Source organism: Cricetulus griseus, chromosome 7 (genome assembly GCF_003668045.3).
Source record: "Cricetulus griseus strain 17A/GY chromosome 7, alternate assembly CriGri-PICRH-1.0, whole genome shotgun sequence".
NCBI classification, from domain to species: Eukaryota; Metazoa; Chordata; class Mammalia; order Rodentia; family Cricetidae; genus Cricetulus; species Cricetulus griseus.
The window spans coordinates 50,835,489-50,848,290 of NC_048600.1; the positions used below are offsets into that span (position 1 = coordinate 50,835,489).

The 12,802-nt window shown below is 42.4% G+C and overlaps 1 protein-coding gene across 1 annotated transcript in view; it reads right to left on the minus strand.

Annotated features, from left to right (window-relative positions):
* Window positions 1-7,819: 7,819 nt before the first annotated feature.
* Window positions 7,820-12,802, minus strand: part of Rars1 (arginyl-tRNA synthetase 1) — a 28,030-nt gene continuing 23,047 nt past the window's right edge. The window contains exons 13-15 of the mRNA XM_027425224.2: window positions 8,941-9,113; window positions 8,390-8,637; window positions 7,820-8,034 (exon numbers count right to left, since the gene is read on the minus strand). Of these exons, the coding sequence (XP_027281025.1) occupies window positions 7,925-8,034; window positions 8,390-8,637; window positions 8,941-9,113 (531 nt within the window). The 3' untranslated portion in view covers window positions 7,820-7,924. The remainder of the gene's footprint in view (window positions 8,035-8,389; window positions 8,638-8,940; window positions 9,114-12,802) is intronic.

Below are 12,802 nucleotides of genomic sequence, written 5' to 3' on the forward strand. Positions count from 1 at the left end.
TAGGAGGGCACAATGAAATTCCTGGTTCTGCGGTAGTGAGGATTTTTTTTTTTACATTTTTTAAAGATTTTATTTATTTATTATGTATTCAACATTCTGCTTCCATGTATATCTGCACACCAGAAGAGGGCACCAGATCTTATAACGGATGGTTGTGAGCCACCATGTGGTTGCTGGGAATTGAACTCTGAAAGAGCAGTCAGTGCTCTTAACCTCTGAGCCATCTCTCCAGCCCGTGAGGATTTTTTCTCTAAAGAATTACTTTGATTAGAGAGGCTACCATTGTACACATTTTCATCCTTTACCAAAGCCCACACAGAATTTCCCCAAAGGAAAGGCATTAATATTGAGAACCACTAAGAAAGAAAGTGAAAATGTGCTGGAGAGTTGGGGTCTGCAATGTTGAAATGCTGGAACTTTGCCAAGCAGCAATGATCCCCATGTGGTCCTCGACATAAAATCTCAAAGATTTTCACTTAAATTTCTCCTTAAAGTTTCAAATTTTTAGATTTTTTTTCTTTCTTCAAGACAGGGTCTTATTATGCAGCTCTGGCTGTCCCAGAACTGGATCTGTAGACCAGGCTGGCCTAGAACTTAGAGATCCACCTGTCTTTGCCTCCTGAGTATTGGGAATTAAAGGCGTGTACCTGTGCATTTCAAGAGATTCACCTTCAACATCAGAAATCCTTCAATCCAGTCTGCTGTTGAGGCCTTCCCACTGTATTACTTTTGACTTACTGAGATCTTCCGTGGTTGTGTGTGCACTGGAGAGTGGATGTGGGTGTGTCTGAGTATGTGCACAGGTGGAGGTCACAACAGCTATCACTGTCCTAATACCTGGAGACTGAGTCTCTAGCTGAACCGTCGCCATTTCAGCTAGGCTGTGAGATAGACTCTAGGAAGCCCCTACACCAATGCTAAGCTTCTTGCCAGTTGCTGAATGACCATATCGGTGATGATGTAACTACAAAGTGATGGTGTGGCTACCCTCTCTGCTACATTGGGAGGGAGCCTCATGTTCAGGGAGCCAAGGTCACAGTTGTCAGTGTGGTTTTCTTTGCTCCCTATTCTTCTATCTCACATCTTTGTATATCTGTGACCCTACAGGTTTTTTTTGTTTTGTTTTGTTTTGTTTTGTTTTGTTTTGTTTTGTTTTTTGAGACAGGGTTTCTCTGTGTAGTCCTAGGTGTACTGGAACTGGCTCTCTAGACCTGTCTGGCTTTTAACTCACAGAGATCCTCCTGCCTCTGCCTCCTGAATGCTGGGATTAAAGGCATGTGTCACTGTAGCTTGCTTCACCTGTTTTTTTTTTTCTTTCTTTCTTTCTTTTTTTCTGTTTTTTTGTTTTTCCAAGAAAGGGTTTCTCTTTGTAGCCCTGGCTGTCCTAGAACTTACTTATAGACCATGTTGGTCTTGAACTCTGAGGTTGGCCTGCTTCCTGAGAACTGGGATTAAAGGTGTGTCATACCACAACCTGGAGGCCCTATATTTCTTTTGTTGAGTTTAGTGCTGCCCACCTTGGGATATAGCTTTTTTTGTTGTTCTCTGTAGGAGACAGTAAGCCATCTTGATCTCTCTGGAATTTGGATGTATTCCTTGAGGGCTATACATAAAACTGTATTTGGAAACATGGTTTTACCTTATCTCCAATCTGAGTATTTTCTTTTCCTTGCCTAAATGTCCTGTAAGACCCTCGGAAAGCTGAGGCTTCCAGAATCTTAGCCCAGGACCGAGGCCACCCCAATCACAGAATGGAGGCAAAAGCTTGATGCAAATTGCATGAGGCTTTATTGTAGTTTAACGAGCTAACCCCATGTTAGCTCAGGTCTTTGACCCACCCACCATGGCGGATGGCTAGCAAAGACAGTTTGAAGCCGCTGCGTACAGATCTTTATAGGGCAGCATAAGGGGAATGTCTAGGGGTATACACAAGTTCAGGATTGGACGGTTTGCCCTGTGTTGATTGGTCAACTGGTTGTTATGGCCCATAGGCCCTCCCAGGGTGGTTGCTATGCTCTCTGCGTCATTGCTGTGCACTTGTCCGTAAAGCACACCCAGAGCCATAAAGCATAGCACCACCAGCTAACTTCTGATTGGTTCCTTGTCACGAGGCAGGCATCTGACTTTCTAGTGTCTAGGACAAGGTCATAGAAGCACGTGTTCGGCCGTTATGGCTGCCAAAAGGGAATCTGGTCCCTTCAGTCCCAGTGTGTTTGGGTACTATGTTGAAATAGATCTGTCAAGAGCAGACATTTTAGCTGGACACAGTGGCACAGGCCAATAATGCTATGATTGAGAAGTGGAAGCAAGAGGATCAGGAGTTTAGGGGTCATATCTTGCTAGACAGCAAGTTCAAGGCTAGCCTGGGCTACCTGAAACCCTGTTTCAAAAAATCAAAAAACAAACAAGCACAAAAAAATTACAACCCTGTCCCCCCCCCAAAAAAAAAAAACACAAACCAACCAAAGGCGAGGAGGAGGGAGTAGTGCAGGCCTATTATTCCCGATCTAATGAGTTACTCATGAAATTTCTTCCTCTACCTTAATGTATATGCCACTATGATTTTATTTCATCTTTAATCACCCTCATATTCCTGTGGAAAAAATCCATGTGGTCACAATGCCTAACTTTTCAGTTTATTGCTATTCTATTGTGTTTTTTTGTACACACACACACACACACACACTTCATACATGCACGTGTGTATTGAGATAGTCTAACCACATTATTCCTGATGTCTCCTACTCTTGTTGATCCTCCTTTCTTTCCATCCAGTCCCCCTCCTGTTTGTTCTTTTTAAGCAGCTGAGTTTAGGGTTGCTTGTATGGGCAGGGGCAACTTACTAGTGACTATGCCACTACACTGGATGTCTCCTGACCCCAGCTCATTAACTGCCAGTGTTCCTCAGGGAGGGGTGGAGCCACAGGAGCCCTTCTTGCATCTGTAGTGGAATGGAGTAGGGTCTTGTGCAGGTTTCCACAGCTGCTGTGTTCATGATTTCAGCAGCCATGCCATATCCAGTGTCTATCCTAGACTCTCAATGACCTGTCTCTGAGAAGTACCCGGGTGTATGGTGGATATTGATGCTTTTCTTGTTTTGATAATTTGGGCTTTAATACCAAGGGCTTCAGAATTAAGTGACCTCAGTCTGACATAAGTGTTTGTGTGTGTGTGTGTGTGTGTGTGTGTGTGTGTGTGTGTGTGTGTGTGTGAGAGAGAGAGAGAGAGAGAGAGAGAGAGAGAGAGAGAGAGAGAGAGAGAGAGATTGTGCAAAGTTAGTCAAGGACTACGCTGTTGAGCCATGTGTCCAGGAGGCTGGTTCTTTTTTTCTTTTTTTTTTTTTTGTTTTTCAAGACAGGGTTTCTCTGCGACTTTGGAGGCTATCCTGGAACTAGCTCTTACAGATCAGGCTGGTCTCAAACTCACAGAGATCCTCCTGCCTCTGCCTCCCAAGTGCTGGGATTAAAGGTATGAGCTCTGTTTCTCTTTTAGATTGATTCAATCTTGTATAGCCCAGGGTGGCTTTGAACTCACAGAAATCCATCTGCCTGTCCATGAAGTGCTGAGATTAAAGGTGATAGCCACCACTGCCAGGCCTCTATGACTGACTAGTGTGGCTAGCTCCACACTCTGATCTTCAGGCAAGCTTTGTTTGTTACAGCACAAACAAAATATCACCACATATCTGTACTTTCATATTGGATTTGGTAAATCTGAGTCTTCTCTCTGGTTAGTGTAAGCATTTGTCAATTTGATCTTTTTAGAGAAGCAACTTTTACTTCCATTTTTTAATGTTATGTAGCCTATATTTTATTCATATCCTAATTCCCTTTTATTTCCAACTCATTAAACAGACTGTATTTGAGTGCATACTATAATAGCCGAGGGTATCAATTTTTAGTAGTACACAAAATACCTGCCCTTTATACGGTGGTGTCTTCCCACTATCTTTATAATTTTTATGCCCACCAATGTAGATTTAGTTATATTAATGCTGATTCTTATGTAATGATACAATTTTGAAGTTCTTTAGCATAATGGTACACTCCCACTAATACCAGCATTCGTGAGGCAGAGGCAAGGGGATCAGTGTTAGTCTTGGCCTATGTAGTGAGTTTCCAGGCCAGCCAGGGATAGAGACCTTTTCTCAAAAACCAAACATCACAATACAGACAACACATGCTGGTTTCTCAGCGCATCTAAAATGTTATGTTTGAATTACATTGCAGTTTAGTAGGTGTGCAATGGCAGTATATCTAGCAAAAAACCCTCACGAAACTTTATTACTAAAAATGCTAACAGTTACCAGGAGAGTGCCGTTTCTTTCTTTGTGTGTGTCTGTGTGTGTGTGTGTGTGTGGTGTTTGGTTTCTTGAGACAGGGTTTCTCTGTGTATTCCTGGCTGTCCTGGAACTCCCCCCTGTAGACCAGGCTGACCTGGAACTCAGGAGATTCCCCCTGCCCCTGCCTCCCAAGTACTGGGATCAAAGGCGTGCGCCACTACCGCCCAGCTAGATTACTGCACTACACACAATGCCGATGGAGCATGCGATGTTGTGTAACAGTATTTTACCCATAAGGGAATGTCCTTCAAAACTGCAGTTGAGGCCCAACCTCTGCTGCTCAGTCAACAGCAGATCCCTGCTGGATCAGTGGTAATACCCTCTGCTCATGTCAAGCCCCTTGGTTTACTGCCATTTCTGCCTCCTGTGAACTATCCTTAATGACATGCAGAATAGTGACTCTGTCCCAGGTTTTCATCTGACATCTCTCAGACACAAGGGAGAAATCATTAAGACATGGAAGTCAAAACAGTACTGCTTGAACCTGGTGAACAGGCCACTGTCAGTAAGCACATGAAATGAAAGGAAAACAGACTGTTGCGCACCCTCACTGCAGTGCTACAATGAGCAGGTGCGTCAACACTGATTGAAAGCACCTAGGCCTATGAGCTGAGCTTAAAACTCCCAGCAAGCTGTGCTGTATTAAGAGACACAACGTGACTAGGTCTCCTTCCTTTTACTCTTTACAAAAAGGCCCTTTGAATTTTAGAATTAAATAAGCAATGGGCTCAACCTTAAGTCACCAGCCATTATACCCCTAACAAGAGTTGGTCTGTCTCTTGAATACATTGCTGACCTTTCTTCTGCAATGGAACACTAAGGCTATTTCTTTATACTAATGCTTTGCCTGCCTGCATATCTGAATACTTGCTATCCAAGGAGGCCGGAACAGGGTGTCACAGCTGGTTGTGAGCTGCCTTGTGGGTGCTGGGAACTGAACTCTGGTCCTCTGGAAGATCAGCCAGTGCTCTTGACTGTTGGGCCCTCTCCAGTCCCTAAGGCTATTTCGAGTACGATAATGGTGGTGCATGCCTGTTCCAGCACTTGGGAGGTGGAGGTGGGAAGATTTGCAGTTCAGAGCCATCCTTGGCTACGTGAAACTTCAACAGATGTACTGTGTGAATTGCCCTCCTGATAGTTCTCCACAGATCCCTGTGCTGTGTACAGGAGCCCTTCTCACTCCCCTGACAGTCCAACACTCTGGAGTTGACTGTTTTTGTATAACTTTACAAAATACTTTACTAGCATCATACCTTTCTTCTTGGGATTAAGGGAGTTAGGGCTTAGTTTGTACTGGGCTTTGGCTTGGAATTTTACACTTCAGTGATGAGGTTGTTATTGTGCTTTCCATTTGTGTTCAATGAAGTTAGCACTTTTAGTTTCTAAGAACCCTTCCTTTGCATTTAAAACATAGCATCTTGGAATAAACCATGTGGGGCCTGTCTTGGTTTCCAATATGCCTTTCTCACCAAGTGTAAACATTTCTAGCTGTTGGTTTACAGTGAAAGACATGCGACAATTCCTTCCACTTGAGCAATTAAGAGCCACTGTAGACTATTGACTATCTTAATGTCAATACTGTTTTTTCTTTTAGGGAACAGTGATGCCTGTTGTTGGGGCCATCAGAACACAGGCTGGTCACCCAAGTCTGTTAGAGCACATGGGCATGGTTTGTGGTACCCTAAAATAATTACAACATCAATGCTAAAGATGACAGATACCAACAAAATGAAGTCTGAATGATGGCGGTTTGAATGAGAATTAACATGTAGGCTCATGTTTGAATACTTGGTTCCCAGTTGGTGGGACTATTAAGGTGTGGACTTGAAGGTGTCACTGTGGTGGGCTTTGAGGTTTCAAAAGACTTGTGCCCTTCCTAGTATTCTCACTACCAACCCACTTCCTGTGAACTCTCACCAATCATGGTGGTGCATGCCTTTTCTCTGAGTTCAAGGCCAGCCTGGTCTGCAGAGTGAGTTCCAGACAGTCAGGACTACACAGAGAAATCCTGTCTTGAAAAGCTGCCATCACAGATGCTAACCCTCTGGCGATCATGTGTCTTGTCACTAATAGAAAAGAAACTAATACAGAACTACCAAAATGTGAGAGGCACAAGTGGATGGGAGTGAATTCACTTAGGTGAAGTGCCCTGAGTATATGATCCCTGTAACACAACCACCTATAAAGCAGAGATTAAGCTTAGAATCACAAAGGAAATTTTGTTAGGATTCATGAATGACTGCATTGGCTTTCTTTTTCTATTATTCAGTGAAGACAAGGTAAAAACCACACAGTTAAGTGTTTTTTGAAGGCAAATTGGCATTGTTGTCTCCAAGACTAGTGTACTAAAAACATGCCGGATGGAATTTTACTGCTTAAGAAAAATCATGTGAGATTATTATTATTATTTTTTTTTGTATTTCTATAGCTGTTCTACAGTATTTAGCAAAGCTGAACATAGTTATGGTTGGGAAATGCAACAATAAGCCTGCATCTAAAGTAACTATGCTGTCTAAACCTACACCCCTGTCCTGTTTTCCCCACATGCCACTGAATGTAGAGCAGAGAGGGCCTGCACTTGATGGATACGTCTGTGCAGTCAGCATACGAAAGAAAGCTGCTTGGCTGCCCATGGCTCTAGGATAAGTTGCTGTTGTGGACAGATCAGGGTAAGTTTGTGATAGCAGCTACTAAAGGTGATTTAAGTTCATCATCAAAGTTCAATTTGAGACTCTCAGAAAATCTGGACAGTAACATTCACCAAACCTTGGCATGTTACTGGCCCACATGTCATCCTCTTGAACTGCCCTTACTTACTGTCACTACCAGTCTCTACTTGTTTCACTAAAAGAACTTGGATGACTTTTTCTTACAATTAAGACTAGACAAGGGCTGGAGAGATGGCTCAGAGGTTAAGAGCACTGACTGCTGTTCCAGAGGTCCTGAGTTCAATTCCCAGCAACCACATGGTGACTCATAACCATCTATAATGAGATCTGGTGCCCTCTTCCCGCCTGCAGGCACACATGCATAAAAACATGGACATTGTATACATAAAAAACAAAAAAACAAAAAAAAAAACCTAGACAAATGGGATATTTGGAATTAATTTGGGGCTGTTTTCTTGTCAACTGTCATCTTTTACTAAAATGAAATTGGAGTGAGTCATGCATTGTGCCATTTCAGAACAACTTACTGGCCTCTATGGAGCCTCAAATCTGTAACCTGCAAAATTGGGGTAACTTTCAACCAAACAAGAGTGGGAGTAGATAGGACAAAGTTGTTAGGACTCAAGAAGTAGGTAGGGATTCCTCATCTAATGAAAATCATTAAAAACACATCTAAACCACTCTTTCCAACTCTGGTACCTGAAGGCTTCTATACACCATTTTAGTTTAATGCTCTAAGAAAATTTATGAAAGTAATTTTCCTTTTAGAATCAATTCTGTTAGAGACAAAGAAAACCCATTTTGCATAGATAGTTGTGAAAATTCCTTTACTACTTTTGTATCCACATTGATTGTTTAAAAAGTAAACAGTACTAATAGCCACTTTGGTAAAAACAGTCTCCAACCCTAAGGATTACATCCTTTGGACGGGTTTTATTCCCAGTATATCAAACCCCTTGGCCATGACAGCAGCTACTGCTTCACACAAGAGCATTCGCCACATGTTCACCTTCAATACTTTCCCTGGAGAGAAAATAAAAGACATTGAGAAGGTCATTAAATAACTGGTTTTTTTTTCCCCTCTGAGCAAAGATTGGACATTTCCAGTACTTTCTAAGTACTCCTTCGAAGTGACTACACAGCACAGTGAGGGACACCCACCGTATGGACCGATTCTGTTCTCAGGCTAGCCTTGTTATTGTAAAGCCCCCAATGATAGTGGGTGTTTCCAATACCAACACAACTTAGACACATATTCTGCTCTGACTGGCCCCATTTCAAACTGTTACATGCCACAGCTTGCTGTGAAATTTTAGTTGCTATGTAAATGTCCTGGTGACACCCCTTCCCCAAGATGGACAGTGGATGAGACACTTACCTGTCTGTCGATCTTTCTCCACACAGTAGCAGCTATCGTAAAACTCTGTGAAAGTAGTTGCCAGCTCATATATATAATCGCAGAGAGTGTGGAGAAATAAGTCATCTAACATCTTTTGTAAAATCTCAGGGAATCGTAAAATGCACCGGCCTAGTTTCCATTCCTTCTCATGGTCCAAAACAATCTTGGTTTCCCGAGCAGCTTTCTGAAGCATCTCTTCATCAACATTGGCCAGACGTGCAATAGACCTGAAATTATCAGGTAAGTACCCTTTGGTCAGGTACAGGCTCTTTTCACGCAAAAAAAAGTACATCGTCTGTCATGACTAGTGTAAATCAGGAAACATCAGCAATTAAAACAGATTCTTTGCCCCAGTGCGAGAGAGAGCCTACCTGTAACCCCAGCACTTGAGGGGCAGAGGACAGAAGCTAGCCTGGGACACAGATATAATCAAGACCCTGGCTCAAAAACTGAAGAGAGATTCCTACCCAGCCTTACAAAGGCACCATATCATTTGATGCCAAATATATACAGAGTGTATGAGTAGTCACCTGATTCTAGTGAAGGCGTACAGCAAGTAGGCAGCTGTGTTTCCTCTGTCATCAAGCATCTTGTCAAAGGAGAAGATGTAGTCATTCAACCGGTTATGGGATAGGTCAGCATATTTGATGCAGCCGTATGCAATGGATGTCTGAGCAGCTGTCAATTCCTCTTCAGTTAAGACCTTTGGGAAAACAAACACTTCAGAGCCTCATAGGTAGAAGACCAAGTCTGAAGCACCTACAGAATTCCTATCTTTTGCTTTTCAAGACAGGTTTTTCTCTGTGTAGCCCTGGCTGTCCTGGGACTCAATCTGTAGACCAGACTGGCCTTGAACTCAGAGATCCACCTGCCTCTGCCTCCCAAGTGCTGGAATTAAAGGTGTGGGCCACTAATGCCTAGCTAAAAGGTACTTTTTTTTTTTCCCCCAGTGACACAGCTATTGCTAAGTTGCTCATGCTCCTAGCAAGTAACCCTAATTCAGTGATTCAAACCAAAGTGCAAACAACAATTTTGTTACTAAATCTAGTCATCTGGAGTTCTGTTATGGGGGTGGGGTTGGAGACAGCAGCACTCTGGCCTACTGTGAGGCCCTAGGATTCAACCTTACTACTTGTTTTTGAGACAGGGTTTCTCTATGTAACAGTCCTGGGAATAGTTTTGTAGACCAGGCTGGCCTCAAACTCAGATCTGCCTGCCTCTGCCTGGGACTAAAGGTGTGCACCACAGCTACAATGCCTGGCAAAAAAGAAACTTTTAAAAACCTAGCTAGTACAGGACTGCTATACCCAACAATTTAGACTTTAAAGTTTTACTCATCAACCAGACTGGTCTTAAATTGCCGAAATCCTCCCACGATAATAGGCAATGTGCTGCTATGACTAACTTTAAAGGACTGATACTAAGAAAAATCTATGATCAGGGAAATAATAACTCAAATGCTGGTAGAGTTTATGTAAAACAGAATCTTAATTCTGCTTAAAGTAATGAGCTTTTCTTCAAAACTGGCCTTTTTTAATTCTAAAAATATTTTTGAGACAGGGTCTTCCTATGTAGCTCAAGTCAGCCTTGAAATCAGTTCTCCTGCCTCAGACTCCTTAATGTTAGATTAACAGGTGTAGGCTGCCACGCCCAGCTTAAAATGTTCTTTACCTCTGCTGCATAACCACAGCTGGAGTCCAGGTTATCCAAATGGCCCTCCTTTTCATTTGGTTTTCATTACTTAGGAACAGACCTCAAAGATTCAGAAAGCAAAATGTTTTAAAACTAAATATTTACAATTGCTTCTAACTTTGCCTAACAGATGACTATTACTTATCAATGGCTGGCCTATGATCAGATATTTTAAGCCTTTTATATGGCAAGCTTCTTTTTTAAAGATAAATTTATTTATTATGTATACAGTGTTCTGCTGCACACCAGAAGAGGGCAACAGATGATCTCATTATAGATGGTTATAAGCCACTATATGGTTGCTGAGAACTGAACTCAGGACCTCTGGAATAGCAGACAGTGTTCTTAAACCTCTGAGCCATCTCTCCAGCAGGGGCAGGCTTCTTTATATGGACCTTCCATCTTGTACAGTTCAGAGCCTAATTAATGAAGCTGATAAACTGAATGAGAAGTACCGACAAGGGAAGGCTAAAATGTTCTGATTTGCTTGAGACAGGATGTCCTGGAGCTCAGAAATCAAACTGCCCTCAAGTGTTGGGATTAAAGGCTTAGCTTGGGCCAGGGTCTTACACTCTGTATTTAAGAAATACGTACATAAATATTATTGACATAAATATTCTTCAGAGTATTTTGGCCAGGTGGTGGTGGTGGTACATGACTTTAATCCCAGTACTTGGGAGGCAGGTGGATCTCAGTGACTTTGAGGCCAGCCAGACTGTTACACAGAAAAACACTGTCTCAAAACCTTTCCCCACACAAAGAGTATTTTGATGTGGCTTTAACTTTAACAGACCTAACTATCTACAGTTAATATATATTCTTCCTACATTAAAAACCCATGGAATTGCAGTTCAATTGGTGCTTGCCTAGCTTTATTACCCTGGGCTTTATTATCAGCACAGTACAAACCTGGAGTGGTAGCCTAAAGGCTTGAGGATCAGGAGTTTGCAGCCAGCCTAGATTTGAACTGAGATCACATAATACTGTCTCAACATAATTTCTGTTTCTTTTCTTTCTTTTTTGGTTTTTCGAGACAGGGTTTCTCTGTGCAGCTTTGGAGCCTATCCTGGCACTCACTCTGGAGACCAGGCTGGCCTCGAACTCACAGAGATCTGCTTGCCTCTGCCTCCTGAGTGCTGGGATTAAAGTCGTGCTCCACCAATGCCTGGCCTAATTTCTGTTTCTTTAAGTATGTAAGTTAGGCTGGCCTCAAACCTGTGCTCTTCTGCCTCAGCCCCCTGAGCAAGTGCTGGGGATTATAGGCCTATATACCACGCCCGGCATGGATGCTTTACTAAAAATGGTAATACTACTAAGATTTTGTTTTCTTTATCAGGCTCTATGCTTATCCACACTGGGGAAGGATGATCACCCTAAGTTGGGCTACAGAGCAAGCTTCTGCTTCAGAAGACAAACTAGGCATGGGATGCTTGCTTTTACAGTGATGTTAGTTACAGGGTTGGCTTTCCATCTGTAAGAATGACTATGTGGTGGTTACTCACTGTCCCTTTTCTGTTATACTACAAGAAACAACCAAGCTGGTATAACTCAAAATACAATTCATTTTATATAAATTGTTTTTTTCTCAAGAAAATCCACAGCTGTGTATAATGGATCATGCCTGTAACCTTAAGAGTTCAAGGTCAGACTAGGTTATATAGTGAGACCTTATCTCACCTCCCCAACACCAAGCAAAAGCTTGAAATACATATACTATTCATGTGGAGAAGGGTCTCACCATTGCCCAGATGGGTTTTGAACTCCTATACCCAGTGACTCTAATACTTCCACCTCCTGAGCATTGGTATTACAGGTGTATATACCTCACCTGGCTTTGCTTACTGTTTTATCTACCTGTACCACATCCTAAATTCTTCTCTGTACCTCCAATCCAAAACCTCACAGAAACAGTGGGAACAATAAAGGTTTAAGTTGGACATCACAATAAAGACCTAGAGACAAGTCTCATGCCACCTGTGGGTAACCCAAAACATTCAAACTGTTGAGATTCACACTGCAAACCTACATGAACCTGATGGCAGAACAGCTTTCTACATCGTAAGCAGACTCACGTTAGAACCTGCATCTGGGGTACTCTCACAGTGTACCTTAATTTCAATGCAGTCGTGGGATGCAAAATGTTAGTATCACCACAATAAATGTGTTTCTGCTAACATAAGATCAGCTATGGCACTGGCTGCTGAGAATGCAGACATTGCTAGCTCGCAGAACTTCCAAAGTCATGGAACTCACTCGAGAGCTGCTTGGAGTCTGCCCCTCAGCATTACTTTTACATCAACACTCAAGAACCCTGCACCTCCTGTGCAGAACACCGACAGCAATTCACATTCCACAGGGGCCTAACTGTTAACCTGAAGGTAAGAACCTAATATCTGAAACCAAAAAAACACCCCACTTACATATAAGGGCTACTAAAACATACCTAGGAATGATTCCGTGAGGAAGTAAAAGGGTGGCTGTGGCAGTATATGCACCAGGGAAGTAGAAGATTAGTAGTTCAAGGTTAGTCTCAGATACACGGTGAGCTAACAAAAATACAAATGCAAACAATCTTCGCAGTGATACAAGTGCCTGCCTACCATGCCATAAAAACTAGGAAATCTGAAGACACTTTATGTTTATAGGTTATTACAATCAATATATATTATTAAAGGTCCATTGAAGCTGGAGTAGCATTCA